This window comes from Chrysoperla carnea, chromosome X (genome assembly GCF_905475395.1).
Source record: "Chrysoperla carnea chromosome X, inChrCarn1.1, whole genome shotgun sequence".
Taxonomy (NCBI): Eukaryota; Metazoa; Arthropoda; class Insecta; order Neuroptera; family Chrysopidae; genus Chrysoperla; species Chrysoperla carnea.
Window position 1 is genome coordinate 24,762,451 of NC_058342.1, and position 20,029 is coordinate 24,782,479.

A 20,029-nucleotide genomic window follows, 5' to 3' on the forward strand; every position below is an offset into this window, starting at 1 on the left:
CAGATACAAAATTTGTGTATTTTTTACGGATTGTTTGTAATTTGTAAAATTGGAAAAAGTATTCGCTTTGGGTAAAAATTATCAATTACTATGATTGAATTGCAACGAAATACAAACATTTCATTTCATATTGATGAAGTCATCGAATGACCATTGCTTACAGTTCATGTCATAATCAAATACTCGACATTCCGACATTGATTTCTGTTGGTAATGAACGCACCCATTTATACGTAATTAAAAGGTGGATACGTTAACTATTTACTACTGACTGATTCATAACAAGGTGTAGTTTAGGTTAAGGAAAAACAACAAAAGAAAAAAACTATTGAAAAAATGAAAATAATAAACTAAAAGAAAATGTAGTGATATCTTAATACAAAAATTGTGATAACTGACAAGAATCTCATCATTCAAAATGAAAATATTATTTATAGTTTTTATGTTTATTAAATATTTAGAAGCCGACGAAGAAAATATTGTTTCGAGTAACTTGCAATGTTATAAAAATTTTCGTACAAAAGATGGTTCGAATCAATATATTGTAAATTTTTTAAATCCAGTTACTGTCGATACATGCACAAAGGAATGTTTCAATCGTTACTACAGGTAAAAATTAATTTATTTTATTATTTTTATTAAGTTATCAATTTTAATCGGTTATCGAATGTGTTATTTAAAATTAGTTTATTAATTATGTGCGATTAATTTCGTTGTCAATATTTGAAACTTCAAAATGAATATTAGCTATCAAATAGTTTTTTATCATAAATTTTATGTTTAGGTTTACAGAATTTATTATTTTTCTGTTGATAAAAAATATTTATAAATAAATTTTTTTTAAATATTAGTTCAGATTCAAACCATTTGTTAGGGCTGCTATAGACGGTAGAATAATTCATAAAATTATTTCAATATTACATGCAATCCTTTCAATAGAAAATCGGATTATCCGCCATTTAAAGTACTTTTGAGGAATATTGAATATTTTGTAAGTTAAGATTTATTAAGTGTGGATGGCAGTATTTATTCCTAGACGACAGTTCTCACAAGCGAAATTCTTTCGTCGTTAGTTTCAATCATAGATATTATGGAGTGTAGAAGTAAGAGAGCACAATCTCTTATGTCTGACTCAAAAAGTGTCCCAAAATAGCAGTAAAGAAAGTGGCTAGAATGGCGCTAGTGTAGCAAAAGATGTTTGATGTGAACTTCGAGATCCTTTCCTAACAACTAGTTTAGGTCTCTATCTTACTCTTATTACTTTGAGCAAGTCTTTCCAAAAAATTTACACTTTTGCTACATCAGCGCCATCCTTATAATCTGCTTTTTTTGGACACTTTTTATACATAGAAATAGTCCTGCATATCAATGGATTGAGGGTTCCATATCCATCTGTAAAGTAAATACAGGCAGAAATGTGTGAGAGAGACAAAGCGATAGACCATAGTCCACACGGCCGTCTTTTCTTTTTCTAGAAAGTTGTCCAATTTCACGAGGGTATTGCTTAGTTCATTTTCTATGTCTATGGCTTTAATCATTTCAATAGAGAAATAGATTCTATTGTTTGAAACTGACAATAACGGACACAGTATACAGCGGAGTTGTTACCCACAGATACAGAATGACTACATAGCTACTCAGCCAACTTACATCGTACGTCCTCGGGTGTTTTTCGGATTAATAATAATCTGACGGACACAGCAAACTGTACAATACTTAAACAGTCAACTCAAGTCAACTCCAGTCGTGTGTCGGAGCTGACAAACACAATTTTTCTTCTTTTTTTTTTTATTTTCTGTATTTTTTTAAGGTTCATTGCGTTACGTCACGATATATGTTATTGTATGAATAATTATGAAGGTGAAGAAAAATTTATTGCCGATTGTAACTACAAATGTAAGGGAAATCCGTCACAGATTTGTGGGGGTTACGATGAATCGATATTTGCCATATATCCAACAGATCTTAAAGGTAAATCGGTTAGGGAAAATTATTAAAAAAATGGTAAAGCTATTCGGACACTGTTGTGTATTTAACGGATATGTAACGTTAATGCTATTTTTAGAGGCTTATCTTAAAAAAGCTCTTAGAACGTCAGGTAAAAAATCAAGTTAAAGTATTTTTTACGTAGATTACAAATCTGTCGCCGGACCTGGTGAAAAATAATAGTTTTTTTGACTAACCCTGTGATTGCTTTCATTCATTGATTCTCAGAAAATCTGAGAAAAGCTCAAAAAACTTAGATAATACTCTGTTCACGCTAATCATCTACTCCAAATTATCTTGAACGTGAGGCTCATGCTAAACACATGATAGTGTTCGAATAATTTCACCCTATTTTTTATTATAATATGAAACAAATAAAGATTTCTGTATTTTTTGAATAGAAAAATTTCAAATTATTAGACATTACTTACAGACTCATGTTTACATGACCATGTTAAATGTTTTGCATGATGTTTGCCGACCACACAGTATATAAATCCTTTAAAAACGATTTTTTTAGTACCGGATGCTCCACAAAATGTTCAAATACAAAACGTAACAGAAAAAACGATCTCATTAAAATGGCAACCGCCCGAATATAAACAACATGTAACGGGCTATGTATTAACTGCGCATGCATTACATACATATTCAAGTAGTGTTTTAAATGCGCTAGAATGGAAAATTTACAACAATACACTTTCATACACAATGTTTAACTTACATCCGGCCACAACTTATAATATCACGTTACAAGCCCTATCAGCGGATGGTTTAGGAAGGCCTGCATCGATTGTAGCGACCACGGTGATTGGTATCCCAGATCCGGCACCAATTACACCACAAATAGTGAAAGTGGACGATAAACAGTTAACTGTTAGCATTGAAGAAATGAAAAATGAAAATGGACCAATTACAGCTTATCGGATTGTGGTTATTAATGATGCAACGAATCAAGGTTTTACACCCGAATATTTAAAGTCGTATTCGGAAGCAATGAAAGATGGATTACCGTACTATATAACGGCTGAACTACGACCATCGGTATGTGAAAATATATTCTTTTTATTTTCTCTAAAATCTAATAGATTTTTAAATATTAAATAAAAAAATGTGGTGTCCGGAAATAAGGTACTTCTGTCCCACTTAAAAAGGCTTAGAAAAATACCCTATTTACTTTTCTGAGGTAGTGCACTTAACCGAGTACTGAGCTGCGAACGTAACAATTATTCGACCGTGTGCATTTTCAATGTTCGATCGAATAAAAATGATCGCCTAGATTTAATGATTCTTCAAACGATTCGATTAATCCATTTTCGTCAGTCGATTCGATTAATCCATTATCCAAGACAGTGCTTGTATAACCTTAACTTTATTTTTATTTCCCAGGAATTAAGAAAGAACTTTACAATTGGAGATGGTCGCTATTACAATGGTTTTTACAACGCTCCAATTTCAGACACATCAAATGTGGATGTTGCTATCGGGATTGTGAGTACAAATGGAAGTATATCGAAAATGCGCTATACTCAACCATCTGGTAACAAAGAGGGTATCATTATTTTGAATGTTGGTAATGGCTATGAAATGGAATCGAACTTAAATCTAGCGCTAATTATTGCTATTACGTTTTTGGGGATTTTATTGGTTCTATCAATATTTTCGTTGTATTACTTAAAATATCGCATTAAACAACAACGCCGAAGGACTGATTGTCAGGAGTTAACGTTACAAGGGCCCATTCTAGAAATGGTAAGTTTTCACGTTTCAATATTTATTTATTTTAGCATATTTAGAATTTGAGTTCAATCTGGTTCGAGAAAAGTCTTTTGAAAGTTTCTGTGCTTCTTCGTAAAACTTATAGCTGCCGTGGATTTCTAATCCCAAGTTTCTTTATTTTTGAAGTGTGCCATAATAAAACCCATTAATAATCCTGGTAAATTTTTGTTCATGTCATAATGACGTAAATTTTGAGATTTATTTTTTGAGAGACTATTTTTCTAAGATGTTCTCGGTGGAGATCATCATCGAATCGACAAAAAGGCTCTGGCCTTGTAACAAGTATCGATGTTCTTTTCTTTGTCAAATTATCTGCTAAGCATCTAATCTTATACGATCTGCTAAGCATCTAATCTTATACCAAAAGAAAGGCGAAATTTGTTAAATCATTCTTCAGCCGGTGTTTGGTCATCCGAAAGGAACGCTATGTCACCACAAATGTCCGATCGTACATCCAAGGACAGGGATGGCGTTCCTTCCACCAAGTCAATTTTAAATAAAAAGCTTGATTTTTATTATATAAAGTTGGACTAAGTCTAAATCAATTCTGAAAATTTTTGAGGGGGTTGCCTGATTATATAAGTAAATAAATGACTACAAAAGTAAGCAGATTTAACATCAGTTTTATGGTAAAACGGTAGATGGGTGATATGTTTTCCCCTTGTGGAAAACCCTTTGTGTCTCACTAATTAAGGATGTATGAGCACGTTAGTGGGGATACAAATTTAAAAACTATATACTTTCAATTTTGATGATGAATTATGCTATAACTTGACAATATAACACGAAAAGTAGGAATACAATTTTTCGATATCTGGAGTAATTTTCAAAAATATCGAAAGAATCTTTTGTTAAATTATTTAGCTTTCGACATTTCGAAAACCAGGGCATGAAGTTATAACAAAATTCACAATCAAAGTTGAAAATAAGGTACAAATAATTTAAACCCTAAATCTAAAATTGCCTTGATGCTCGTACTACCTTAATTAGGTCATAGACAAATAATTTTGACTTATGTGATTATGGGGGAAATAATAATACTAAATGCTATCAACTCAAAACTTTTTATTTACTGCAAAAATTAAAGTAACGTGTGACTTTTGTTGTTGCAGATTGATTAGATGACAAATAACTGATATTAGGGTTGTAAGATGTCACTTTTAGCAGCATGCATGCTGAACTGGAGTCATCTGTCAAACGGTTTCTAAGCGAGTTGTAGGCAATAGTACTTCACACATTAAAATACAATGCAACCTGTGAGAAATTTTACTGTTGGGGGTATTTACGCATTTGATTATTGTATTTTTGTACAACCATATTCATTTATGTAGGTGTTGAAATAAATTGAGTTTATATGAATTTTTTATTCGATTTATTTATTTGTTGATTCCAAAAATTATGTTGTTACAAAATACGGTAGCCCATCTGACTTGATATATTTAAATTAAATATTCATTGTCGTTATAAATTAATTTTATTGTTTATTAAGATAGTGCGACCACCAAGGTTTAGATTTAGAACATATCGAGATATAGATTTTTAAAATTCTTTTTTAATAACTCAATCAATATTTTAAGCTAATATTACTCCTAGGAAACGAAATTTTGTAAATTTGTCTGTCATTTCTCAAAGAGTTCAGGCAATATTTCTTACATTAATGTAAAGTTTTTGGATTAATCTATTTGATATGCGGTTTTTTTCCATTGTTCTGATGATATTTTTGAGGTAGTGCGAGCGCCAAGGCAAGTTTAGACTTGTGGTTGAAATTATTTGTACCTTATTTTCAATTTAGATGAAAAATAAGAATAAAATTTTTCGATATCTGCCTTGATTTTCGAAAAATCGAAAGATAAATAATTATAAAAAATTTTCAATTTTCGATATTTTAAAAATTACTCCAGATATCGAAAAATTGTATTCGTACTTTTCGTCTTAGATTGTCAAGTTATAACATAATTCACCGTCAAAATTGAAAATACATATTTTTTTTAAATTTGTGTCCCACTACCGTGCTCATACATCCCTAATTAGTTAAACCAATGTCAAATATGCCCACTTTTAAAGTCATTAGTCATTTAAATAATGAGGCAACACCCTTCTAAAATTTTCAGAATTGATTTAGACTTAGTCCAACTTTATATTTAAAAAAAAAATCAAGCTTTTTATTTAAAATTGACTTGGTGCTCATACATCCTTAATTGAATGATTTGTATTGATCGACCGATACTGATGAATGTCCATCAACAGTCTTCTCTCTCTATGAGGTCATCTTAGCGACGTATTGTTTCCCTAATTTGGAACTTTATGGTAAAAGAAAGTTATTTTCGAAAAAATATTTCAAACAAAAATTGTTTATTTCTTTATATGAAACAATTTTTACATTTAAACTTTTGTTCTTCTTGCGGTTATAAGACCCAATGGACCTATGGCGCCCATTTACGATCTGAAATTCACTTTTTCGTTTTTCAGTTCTCGTGTTAACGGACAGACAAACGGAAATGTACTAATTAGGTTAATTTTATGAATAAATATATTAAAATTTTGTTTGTAGCTTCAATATTTCTCAGCGTTACAAACTTGGGATTAAACTTAATATACTCTGATATATCTCATACATTGGGTATGACAACTAAATAAAATCGTTATTAACAACAAGTCGTTAGGAAAAGGGTGTCCATACGATAAAAAGCGAAAAAGGAGTAGTAGAAAAATAAATTTTTAAGTAAGGGCCCCCACACGAAAACACAAAAAAAGTCCACGGTTCTCACGATATAAATCCGGATTCCAGTGTCTGTGACCCCCCAAAATTTAACTTTTTTATATTTTTACTACAATTCATACTTTTCCCATTCTTCATAAACCAACTGGCCCCCCCCCCCTTTGCCATAGGCAGGCGACGCCTTTGGGTACGCAATACACTTGAGTGTTCCCCACTCGCATTCGTTCGTAATATAATACTTTATAGTGAACTTTGTGATGCCCAAAATATTGTGTTGCGTGCCATTGGTTCATAATCCCTGTCCTAGGACCCAACAAGATTTTTGTTTCTTAATACCGAAATTTTAAAGTATCTTTTTTATGATTAAGGAAAATAGTGGTTATATTCCCGAAGAAGAAATCGAAAGAGTTAATCATTACGATAATTTACGTGATAAAGTTTGGAATATACCAAAAAATTTTCTGGATATTAAATCGGATCAAATACTTGGTCAGGGAAAATTTGGACGTGTTATTTCTGGCACGGTTCAACGTGATATGAGTAGTGTGCCTGTTGCAATTGCCATGATATCTGGTAAGTAAAATTAAATAGATTAATAATAAAAACAAAAGAGGGGTACCGCAAGTGGGTCCCTAGCACCTTGAGCAAGAGTCTTCTGTGCCTTCTTTGAGAACGACCTGTCACCCAAAGACGAGACGTCTTCGGGTAGCAGGCGCTATTAAAATCGGATGAAGCGAAAGGATTTTGTCGAGACCTAACGTCACGCAGAAAGCCCACAGCTTCTTCGTCGGGATCTCTCTCAAAATTGATGGATCTAAGGTTTCGAACCCGAAAATCCTGAATCTGCAGACTTCGGATGCCCTGCAGATTTCTGCAGGTGCAAATGTATAGAGATTTCGTCATCCTCCATCTTAGAGATTGGCTCAAAAGTTGTTTTTTGCATTAATCTATTTGAGATGCGGTTTTTTCAATTTTTCTAATGATGTTTTTAAGCTGGTTAAATAAACAAAAACCCTACAAGCTTGCCCTAATTGAACGATAAAATAATGAGACTTTTTTTTTCTTTATTACAGATCATAACCTTCAAAAAAACGATGCAAAACGTATGCTGAATCAATTAAACATATTAATTGTGGCGGGAAATCATGAAAATGTGAACTCATTAATTGGATTCTATGAAAATCCAACTACGTTATACATTGCAATGGAACATTATGAGAATGTTTTTAAAGATTGGCTCTTGGAATGTCGTCAATATACTGACGATGGCACGAAATTTACGGCGTTAACACAAAATGAACTTATAGCGTTCTTTATTCAGATCGCGAGTGGCATGCAGCATTTAGGCAGACAAAAGGTAAGAATCGCGATAAATTCAATATTTTAAACAGTGTCGGATTTAGATTCGATGTCGCCATAGACTCCGTCCGATATGGCGCCCTTTTTGCTCTGTTGAAATTAAACATCTAATTTTCAAATATTTAGTATTTCCTAATGAACGCCCCTCAAATCTTGCCACTCCAAGCCTAGGCATCACGGGTGTAAGCCTAAATCCGGCTCTGATTTTAAACTATGATATTTAATCCGACATTTTGATTTAAATTTTAGCTTGTTCATGGACAATTATGCTGTCGCAACATTTTACTGGACACAGTGAAAATGAATTGTAAAATAACCGGTTTCGGTTTATCCGATTATGTACGAAACGGCAAACATTTAGACTATAGTCGTTGGCATGCACATGAATTATTCCGTCAACGACAACCGTCTACAAAGAGTGATGTATGGTCTTTCGGATGTTTAATGTGGGAAGCATGCGCCTTAGGTGGTACACCGTTTGTAAATATTCAATCCAAAGATGTTGGTAATGAAATTCGACGTGGTGCTCGTCTTCATCAACTCAGTTACATAACCACCGATATATATCAAGTTATGTTAAATTGTTGGCAAATGGATTCTGATGAGCGTCCTACATTTGAGGTAAGAAGATTTATGGTGAGAATACACATGCTGAGCTGGAGCCTTCTGTAGAAAATTAGTCGATGATGTTTATTTATTGAGATTTCACGGAAAAAAAGATTTAGAGTAACAGAAAGAGGTGGTGAATCGTTTGACTATATTCCATAAGCCTGGCACATGAAACTGTAGAAACTAGTAGGGAAGCAAGGAATACAAAATATTTGGGTTCGGAATTCTAAACCTATCCATCTTAGAATAAATCTCAGTAGGGATGCCTTCGGGCTCAATAGAGTCCTGTAGCTCATTTGTTTTAAAAAAAGAACCCGTTACAAGGAGACAGATTGCACCCAAGAAGGGTACAGAGGATGTATGGATTTATGAAAGGTACCGAATCCATCCAGTATAGATGAAGTTCTTCTTGTTTATACCCTGTATATATAAAATATATCAAGGTATATTAAGTTTAGTCCCAAGTTTGTAACACTTAAAAATATTGATGCTTCGAACAAAATTTTGGTCTAGATGCTCTATGCGGAAGTGACCTAAAGAGTACATTTGCGGTTGTCTGCCTATCCGTCTGCCGGTTTGTCTGTCAACATGATAACTCAAAAACGAAAAGAGATATCAAACTGAAATTTTTATAGCGTGCTTAGGACGTAAAAAGTGAGATCGAGTTCGTAAATGGTTGATCCTATCTACGGATTTTTCTTTACTTACATGACGTAAAAAAACAAACGATTGAATCAACATTGTCTATACATGGTATTTCAGCAATTAACTCAGTCAATTGTTTGTTTTCACTTGTTTTCGTATAGTATGAGCCACATAGAAGTGTCTCTGGCTTTAAGAGATTGCAATTAAAGACAGTTCACATTCGCATGTGTATTTTCAAACTTATTTTTCAAATTTTATGAGTATATAATTTTCATCAATGTTTCTTTTTTTGCAGGAAGTGATACAAAATTTGGAATTTTTATTACATGACTGTATCCAGCTAATGGATTTCAGTGTGAATCCGGGATTTTCGTATGAAAAATATCTTCTCGAATTAGAAACTAGTAAATAATTTCTAGTAAAATAAGGTTTTACCATCCAGTTGATCGACATTTACTTAGATTTTTTAGCTTATTAACCGCTAAATTTTGTAAGATGAACGAACGAGTAAGTTTGGACGATTCAACTGGATATATTAAGATCTTAGAGGGTATAATATATTTACGCAAAAATTGTGTTAAGCTGCCTCGAATTAGCTTTGCTAATTTTTAATGTAAATACGCCTTTCGTTTTTTTAATAAAATTTGATGATTAGAGTTATTTTATGGATTTTTTTCGTTGTCAGTCTTTATTGATCTCCCTGTCCTAATAAAAGATTATGGACAGGCCGGGATTTATAAAATCGCCACAGAAATCTTTTCGATTGCACTAAATATGAGAAGTTTGATTTGGATCTTATCGAATATGTTTCAAATATCGAAGATAAAGGCGTATTTACAACCAAATTATTTTAGAAAAAATTTTTAAAGCACAAATAAATAATTTTAGAAAAGCTTAGCACGCAAATTACAGCACAAAAAAATACTTACGCATACCTTTACAAATCGACATTAATATATTAAATCCTTTAAGAATCCGAAACAAATGTGTTCAAATTAGAAAAACAAGAAATGTTTATTTTATAATCTTTGACAAAGTTTGATTTATTTATTTTTTTCTATTCATCGAAAAACATATCGGTGTTTCTTGGGTTAGATTGCTCTAATTCTCTTAAATCAATATTTTGTTTTATTGCTACAATTATAGCAATGTAGGTTAACCTACGTTTTGAATTTTACAATCGTATATCGATTAGTCAATCAAAAAAGGTCAGTGGTTACTTTAATAATAAATCGTGCTTCTTGCCGCTTTTATGTGTTCGTTTTAAGTATTTTATTATTTTCTAACGTTTTTTTAAATATCAATTTTACTCAATTTTCATATTTTTGGAAATTTTTATATTCTTATTTTGATATTGAATGTCATGACACGCTGAACATTTTTACTTAAGTTCTCGGGTAGCTGAATCTTAGATTTTCGTTGTAAATTTTAAATGTGTCGCCATTTTGGTGTTTTGTACTAAAATATCATGTATTGGACAAGTGAAAACATCCCGGGAAACAAAAATTAAGAAATATTCCCATCTATTAATGTGTGAGAATGAAGGATGTTCCATTTAGGATATTTTTATACCATGAAATTAAGCTTAGTCCTAAGTTTGTAACGGTTAAAAATATTGATGCTACGAACAAAATTTTGTTATAGGCCCTGATAAAAGTCCGATTGAATTCCGATTCAAATTTCTAATTCATTTTGCTTGAATTATAATTCAATCCAATAGAACCCAATATGAAATTTCCAATTCAATCCCATTCATGAATGGCAACCAATTAGAAATTTTCGATTAGTTATATGGGGTTGAATCGGAATTCAATCGGAATGAATTTCGATTCAAAATTTCAATTAGAATGAATCTAAACTTTTTTACAATTGAATCCTATTCATTCTGATTGGTTGAATTGAAAATTTCCGATTAATGAATCGAATTTTTTTATCAGGAGGTATTCATAAAATCACCTAATTAGTCCGTTTTCGGTTGTTTGTCTGTCTGCCTGTCTTGTCGACACAATAACTTAAAAACGAAAAGATATATCAAGCAGAAATTTTTATAGCGTGCTCAGGACGTAAAAAATGAGATTGAGTTCGTAAATGAGCAACATAGGTCAATGGGATTTTGGATCTTGAACCCATCTTGTAAACCATTAGAGAGAGAACAAAAGTTTACATGTAAATAATGTTCGTTATAAAAAGATAAACAACTTTTGTTTGAAACATGAAGAAATGAGAAGCAAGATACTCTTGTTACTTTGTGTGTAAAAGTGGCTATCTTTCTTTACTTACATGTCTTTAAAAAAATTGCTTAATCAACACTGTCTATACATGATATTTCAACAATTAACAGTCAATTGTTTTACTTGTTTTAAAAACTTTTTGCCTCAACTTACCGTCATTTTAAAGCGTATATACAGTTCTAAAACATGCATGCTGTAAAACAGTAGGTATTTAAATGTGCAAAATGTTGATGTAGAATTTAGAGCAATCTATCGATTTATATTATAAATACTTATTATATTGTGTGAATATTATATAAAAATAACTCCGTCCTCTTTTTTTACTTAAAACTATTATATATATATATATATAACTTTTTTTGTAATATTTTATATTTAGGATAGTTAGTGATAATCTAATAAAAATTGTATATGCTTTGTATTGAGCGAGATGCAGCTTGTTATCCGATCTAATTATTTTTTTTTAAATTGTTTTTAATCCAATATTTCCTTACCCTTCCTTCTTATTCCAGAAATATGGTCAGTTTCTGGCATTAATTTGGATGCTGATGATCCATTGCTAAATCTTCGCTTTGTAACTACTTACAGTTTTTTATTTTCTTGATGTCCACCGGTTTTATTGGATATTTTGTTTGCGTTTATTTGTCGCACGAATAGGCTCGGTTAGGCTGGTGGCTGTTTTAGATTGAGACACATTAAGAGCGAAAGATCCAATGTAAAACCCAAGGTCGTCGCCAGCCGATGACAATAGGGAAGCAAGTTGATTTCTGTAGAATAGGAAAAGTATGAATTCTAGGTATGTCCAATGGATCTAGAGTGTTCGTGGATCTAGAATTAAATTTTGGAATTTCAAAGGCACTGGAGTCCGGATTTATACTGGTGGAAATCGTTAACCTAAAAAATTTATTTTTCTGCTTTTTCTATTTTTCCCCTTTCATCTTATGGGGGCCCTTTTTTTCTAAACTTGTTATTGAAAATAATTTTATTTGGTTTTTATGCTCTATGTATGACAAGTATATTTAGTTTAGTCCTAAGTTTGTAACGCTTAGATATATTGATGCTAGAAACTAAATTTTGATATAGGTATTCGTAATATTAACCTAATTAATTCATTTTTGTTTGTCTGTCCATCAACGCAATAACTCAAAAACGAAAAGAGATCGATCTGAAATTTGTTTATATCGTGCTCAGGACATAAAAAGTGAGTTTAAGTTCAAAAGTCCATTTGGTCTTGGATCCGTAGGACCCATCCTTTAAACCATTAGAGATAGAACAAAAGTATCAATGTAAAAAATGTTTCTTATAAAAAATTACACTTTTGTTTGAAACATTTTTTCGTAAATAACCTTGTTTTCCCCTGACGGTCCAAATAAAGGTAACAATTTAGTTTCTTTTTTCTCAAAAACTATTAAAGATGGTGAGTTGAAAATTTGTAGGTAGCTTTATTGATTCTAATTTCATACTAAACCCATTTGATATTAAGAGGGCTAAGAGGGTTTTGGGAGAAATTTTTTTGTTAAAAAATTCGTGGGTGCTTGAACTATTTTTGTGAATCTCTAGAAGGAACAGCTACCCCTATCTGCCCTCCTTTGGCGACTCCCATGCTGAAAACTAATACCTTCGTCTACATTAATGAAGTTATACCCAAATTCATCATCAAAGTTGAAAATAAGGTACAAATAAATTTGAATTGGCGTTCGTACTACCTTAAGGTCCAATTCCTCTTATCAAATTATTATTAAGTTAAAGAACCGTTGCAAGGTGAAATAAAACCAATGAATATATTCGAATTGTTATACATGGATAGTATCTTATCTTTGTATTTATAATGTAGGCCATAAATATTATTTTTATAACTCAAAAAAATTTTACGCAGTTTTAGTTCGTTGATCAGTGTCGTATATTTTTAGAGAGAAATTGTTTTATTTTATTTTAAATTATTTATAAATAATTCTATAAAAAAATTTATATTTATGTTTTTATTTGTTTTACGGAGCATTAAATTTTTGTGTAGGAATAATTTCATTGATTTTTTAGACCTTCTTTTTCCCGCTTTTTTATTTTTTGATAAAATTTGACATTCTTTTTGACAAAGGGATGTAAACAATATCGGAGTAGGTCAAGTTAAATAATAAATTTTGATCTCGTGAACGAGCCAAATTGATTTACAAGTTGGACCAACGCTTTTTTATTTTTGAAAAAAATTGACATTCTTTTTAAAAGAAAGGGATATCGGAGTAGGTAAAATTAAATAATAATTGTCGATCTCGTGAAACATCTCCATAGAAATAAGCTTCAAAAAATATGTATGCCCTTTTAAAAAAAAAGAAAAAAAATAGGGTTTTAAAACAATTGTTATTTTATATTTCGTGACTTTTGTCTGTCAATTGTTTTAATATGCACTTTATTTGGTCTGGAAATATTTAAATATTAAAGGTGGGAGGTGTGGGCCAATATTTGAAATATTTGGTTAAACATGTACAAGGTGTTCCATAAAAAGTGTGAAAATATAAAGTTATAGAGGCATTAGCATACGGTGCAAGTCTACCGGGACTAAAGGACTCCTAAATAAAGAAAAAGTTTTGAACTATTGATTTCTTTTCAGTTATTATTGAATTAGTTATTGATATCAGCCGTCATTGAACATTATTGATTTCAACCCAGGGGAGCTAATATCTGGAAAACCACAAATGCAAATCAATTTTTAACCATTGAGGTCATTTTTATTGGGAAGAATTCATAAGAAAATTGGAAACAACAATTTTCCATCGGATTTTTACGATTTTTTAATTTGGAATAATTTGATAAAAATTAAAAATAAAATTTACTGTTTACAGAAATTAGATTGTTTTGAAACTGATGCATTTTAAGATATTGTGTCATTATCTAATACCTTTAAGATATTACGTCATCGCTGATATCTCAAGTATCTTATTATTTTTCAGATAAAATTTTCTGTTACATTCAGTAAATATTTGGCGGCAATTTAAAAAGTACATCAAAACAAAATAAATATATTGTATATATTTATTCAATTTCGGGATAAAAATTAAACAGATGCTCGTTATTCACTATCTGAAATAAAAAAATGGTATAACCACCACACAAACCTCCATATATAGATTAAAAGTATGTAATATAAAAGTTGCGAGCTAGGTTGATCTCTGATTATTATTTTCAGAGGATGTATAGAAAATTTATAACTTTTTTTTATAACTTTGAAAGGATAGTTTTATATAGTTTAAGATAGTAAATTTCGTAATTCGGATAGAAATGAATGTTTTATAACATCTGTGGCCCTAGAAAAATCCTGAAGCTTCATTTTCCTTTAACAAATCCACTCTTTACAGGAGTGTGTTACCGAGGATTTTCGATTTTTTTTTCTGTTTAGGCGTTAAATGTTGAGAGCTAAAACAAATGCAAATAAAACTGTATCCTTTCATTCGTGGGGAGCGTGGATAGATTCGAAAATGACTTCAAGTTGATCAGGTATCCAGTATGGTAAAGGATAGAAGAGGTTTTGGAGGATGAGGTCGTTAACAGTTGGTAGGAAGAAATTTACTTGCCAGAAAGACCATTTTGGATCATTAAAGTTAGTAAAAGCTGCGAATAAGATGTTAGATTTTTGTTAGATTGATTTTTTCATTGAATGAAAAGACAAAAGATGCCTACTTCATTTTTCATTTTAATTGTGTGCAATTTTCGGTCTAGAGGAGGTAAATTCAGATCTAGGAAAGGAAAGCTGTCCTCACCTGCCTTACCCTCGGTACGTCCATGAATACAACAACGAATGTTGCAGTATGGGGTGACAATGGAACACGATGGGGTCACCGTAGCTTTATTATGAGTCACCATGAATTAGTATTTCTAAATTTTTTGCATTCACTGCAGAAACTCACTTCAACCCACGCTACGTGACCACATCAAGCTGCACTTGAATTTGCGGTAGGTTCTCTATTTCGTCATCTCGTAGATTCACTAACCTCCATCTACAGAGAGCACGACATGCCACCTCATGTAGCTGCATCAGAATTTGCGGTACTTCGTCACTTTAAGGGTCTCTAACGTTCATCTATATAGAAGAAATTATGTAGAACAAAAGCTCAATTTTTTTATATAAAAATCATTTTACTATTTGAATCCCGTCGGAAGTTTAAAATAAACTTTGTATATGGAAGTTAAAAAAAAAATTTCATAATACATAAATAGTATTAAAAATAGACTTTGGCGTACTTCAATAATTATTTTTTTTCTCAGAAGTTCATTCCACTTTTTTCATTTTTAAAATTAAATTTTGTTTTCAGCAACCGTTCTCAAGGTGAAGGTTACCTTTTACATTTTGTACACAGATTCAAATATACATTTTTTTCATTGTTTTAATCCAGTTGTTTATCATTTGAGACGAAAAAAATTGTGTGTGTGTTTTTTTTTTCGTAATTACAATTTTAATTTCGTAATTAAAATTTCGAAATTTTTGTTTTTATTTTTGAAAATATTTTTTGCATAATCGTTAATTACGACGAATAAAATTATATGTTAGGGTAACAGATGTTAAATATTCGTAGCCGAGCTGATAAAATGAGACACATAGTTTTTTCGTTTGAAGGTCATTGAAGTATTGAGCTGTAATAAAAAGAGGGTTTACTGATTTTGATTTCTGTATACCCATTTATGGAATGGTAATCGGAAAAAGTAGACCTGGAAAAAATGGACCGAAAATTTTATAGGCCCGGAGTATTATTTTAATAACGAGTTGGTTGGGTTGAGTTTGTCGACTTTAGAGGAGTTGGTTAGGTTTTAAAGTTTTTAGCTTTTGCGTTCAAAATGGGACACTATTTAATCCAATTTCTAGTAGTCTTGTGGTGTGACTCGGGAAACAGATTTGCCAGCATGTGCGGGGTAATAAGCTGAGTCTCATAGTGAATGACTCAATTAGGTTTCGAATCAAGCGCCATAAAATCGATTTAGAATCCAGACTCAGTCTTACCTGACTTGTTCTCCAACAGCTCAAAATAATTTTCCGCTTATATCAACTCAAGGAGGGGGGGGGTCTCAGAAGGGCTTTTCTTCTGATGATTTTGACAAGGACTTACTTATCTCTGCCTATATTTCGGTAAAACTTATTTCCCGAAATTACTTTTGGTTCAGAGAAATTCTTCAAACTTTAATTTTCTACCCAGCGCAAGGTGGTAACGATCGTTTAAAGTTGTGCATTTAAGGCTGACTAGAATAATTTCTTTACTTAATTCAGCCAATTCTACTTCCTTCAACTCGACCAGAGATATTTAACTTAAATTTAGAAGATGACATAATTTTTTTTTAGCAAGTAGGTGAACTGCGTTTACGCACGGAGTACTGGGCCCCTACCACTAGGGCAGACTGCCAGCTAATTCACCCGCTTTTGTCTCCCGGACTTTCATTGGAACCGTTTAACACACTACTTCAAACAAGGCCTTAAATCTATGCTTCTATGGAAGTCCTCCAGTATTTTTTTGTCTCTCTTTTCTACCCTTTTCAATTAAATTTTATGATGTGGGTGGAGTTGATGGCTTCGTCCTTATCCAAATGACGACAGTGTAATCAATTTACCGCCTCATTAATTATAATTGATCAGACTGCTGCTGCCTGGATTCGAATCCGCAACCTTCCAGTCTAAGGTATGGGTGATTACGCCTTTTCTCGCTCGGCCACTTAGCCGGTTAGAAGATGACATCCCAAAAGAAGATGACGACTAAAGTAAGTGGCTGAAGAAGGAAAAGTGGTTTTTTTTTATTGCTATAAATTTAAAACTTTAAAGTATTTTGCCTGTACATTTTCTTCCGTTTGTTTGTAGAATAACCCATATAAAAATTAGAGAAAAGAGTAGAACAAATGTTACAATATACGCTACCAAAACCTTTTGTATTTTAACCTGTATATAGAAGTCGCATGAGTGTATTCACACCATTTGTTTTTAGGTATACAATTAAAGAAAAAAATAAATAAAACACTTTTCCTTTCATTTTCTTTACAAAAAAAATGGGGCCCTTTATGATGGGGGATACCTACTGACTGTGATACCATACGGGTTGTCCTTGTCCACTGCATCACACACTCTGCTAGAACAGAAGTACAATCGGTTACGTAGATATGATCGTTTTTTTTTTCTGTTAAATAATGAGCAAATACAGTGAATTGAGGGCATTGCCCATTTTCTGTATGAAGGTAATCTGGTAAATGGTAATCCACATAATATGGTAAAATTTTTATAATAATGTCTATTCAAAAATAGGCACATAATAATTAATGTATGACAAATCTTATGTGAACAAAAGAGTTTATTATTGTAGAAAAAAATAATATATATAAAACATCTGGTGTAATAACGTCATTATGACCTCCATGTGTCATACTTGAGTATTACAAAACATTTCAAATTATTGCAAAAAATATTATACAAACTAATAATAATGTACAGAATCTTTCAGGATGAACGGTATATATTTGATAACCTTGTTTGTTCAAAATCATATCTTTTGGAGGTTAGGTCGTCTTCAAATTTTGACCTAAGCAGGGTCCTATCTAGCTATTTAGCCGCTTCGGGCAAAAATAATATTTGCCACCCTTTACACTCATACCATACGGGGTGTCTTCTTTTTTAAGTTGGCAATGCTCGAAACCCGATAAATAAATTTAATCGAGGACAAGTGAAAACAAACAATTGACTGAGTTAATTGTTGAAATACCATGTATAGGCAGTGTTAATAACTCTGTCACATTTCACATACATACATATCTGACATATTTAACTGATATTCTCATATAATGCGCAAGTGTTGATGCGCAATCGTTTGTTTTTTTGACGTCACGTAAATAACAAAAGATATTATTCACTTTGATATTCCTATATTAATACATACTATAAAATTTGCACCTAATTAACGCCCTCGTGGGTAAACAGTGATGTTTACAAAAAAATGTTTCAAACAAAAGTTTTTTATTTTTTTATAAGCAACATTTTTTACATTTAAACTTTTGTTCTATCTCTAACGGTTTACAAGATGGGTCCTACGGACCCAAGACCCAATTGACCTATGATGCTCATTTACGAACTTGACCTGACTTTTTACGTCCTGAGTACGCTGTAAAAATTTCAGATTGATATCTTTTTTCGTTTTTGAGTTATCGTGTCCACAGACGGACGGACGGACGGATGGACAACCGGAAATGGATTAAATAGGTGATTCTATGAACACCTATACCAAAATTTTGTTCGTAGCATCAATATTTTTAAGCGTTACAAACTTGGGACGAAACTTAATATACTATGTATATTTCATATATACATGGTATAAAAATGCTTTGAATGAAAAATATTAGTTTCAAAGGAACACATCTTATACCAGCATTGAATTCGATTTAACTTTTTAGGTTCAATTAAACCCTCACTCTGATTCATAATTGACAAACATGAGATAAACGCTTTAAATTTGAAAGTTGTTCTTTATAAATACGTAAGCATTTTTGTTTGAAACATTTTTTTGTAAAGCAAATAGTTTAGACAGAAATTGATAGCAAAAATCTAGCTTTTTCTGCGTTTGTTCATTCAATTTAACTAAAATGGTTTTTATCGAAAAACGAACCACTTTAATTGGATTTATTGGAAAATTTTTTTTTCGAAGATTGCTTAGATTTCGCGGCAACAATTATACGAAATAACAATTTTGATACGAAAAAAACAGTTTTGGGTAAAACTTCTCAGTCCGATTTTGTCTAAGCTGTACGGTTTGCGGAAATCGTTTCGAATTTATCAACCCGAGGAATTGCAGAAATTTTTATTCATTTAGATCCTATAATATTCCAGGATTTTATTTCGAAAACGAGGTATCCTTATAAGATCTTTTTAACTTAACATTCTCTCCCTACTTTAGGTAGGTATATATCGTTTTTCTGAGACACATTGTAATTTATAATAAAAAACTCGAAGTGCTTATTACATAACCGTCAAACCGGAATCATCATTTTACTTTTTATTAACCTTTTTTGTTTCCACTTTTTTCAAAGGAAGCTAGACAGATTATTACATAAAAACTTGAATAACAGAAGAACCAATTTTAGAGGCGTGGATCTAGAGTTAAATTTTGGGATTTCACAGACACAGACTGGAAAATTTATTTTTCTGTTATTTCTTTTTGTCTTATAGAGGCCCTTTTCCTAAAAACTTGTTTTTAAAAATGATTTTATTTAGTTTTTATACCCTATATATAAAATATATCAAAGTATATTAAGTTTAGTCCCAAGTTTGTAACGCTTAGATACATTGAGGCTAGAAACAAAATTTTGATTATTCGTAAAATTAACCTTATTAGTCCATTTCCATTTGTCTGTCCATCAACACAATAACTCGAAAACGAAAAGATATATCGAGCTGAAATTTGTTTATATCGTGCTCAGGACATACAAAGTGAATTTAAGTTCAAAAGTCCATTTGGTCTTGGATCCGTAAGACCCATCTTGTAAACCATAAGAGATAGAACAAAAGTGTCAGTGTAAAAAATGTTTCTTATAAAAAATTAAACTTTTGTTTGAAACATCTTTTCGTAAATAATTTTGTTTTCCCTGAGGGTCCAAATTAGGGCAAAAATTTAGTTTCCTTTATCTCAAAAATTATAAAAGTTGATGAGTTGAAAATTTGTAGCTTCATTGATTCTAATTTCATTCT

The 20,029-nt window shown here is 31.6% G+C and overlaps 1 protein-coding gene across 1 annotated transcript; it reads left to right on the top strand.

The window, feature by feature from the left end:
- The first annotated feature begins 211 nt into the window (after positions 1 to 211).
- LOC123302492 (putative tyrosine-protein kinase Wsck) lies at positions 212 to 10,087 on the top strand. Its single transcript, XM_044885435.1, has 8 exons — positions 212 to 609; positions 1,811 to 1,971; positions 2,507 to 3,030; positions 3,376 to 3,738; positions 6,853 to 7,057; positions 7,558 to 7,841; positions 8,093 to 8,464; positions 9,393 to 10,087. The coding sequence occupies exons 1-8, from the start codon at positions 419 to 421 to the stop codon at positions 9,507 to 9,509; spliced, it is 2,217 nt and encodes a 738-aa protein (XP_044741370.1). The 5' UTR covers positions 212 to 418; the 3' UTR covers positions 9,510 to 10,087.
- Positions 10,088 to 20,029: the final 9,942 nt, after the last annotated feature.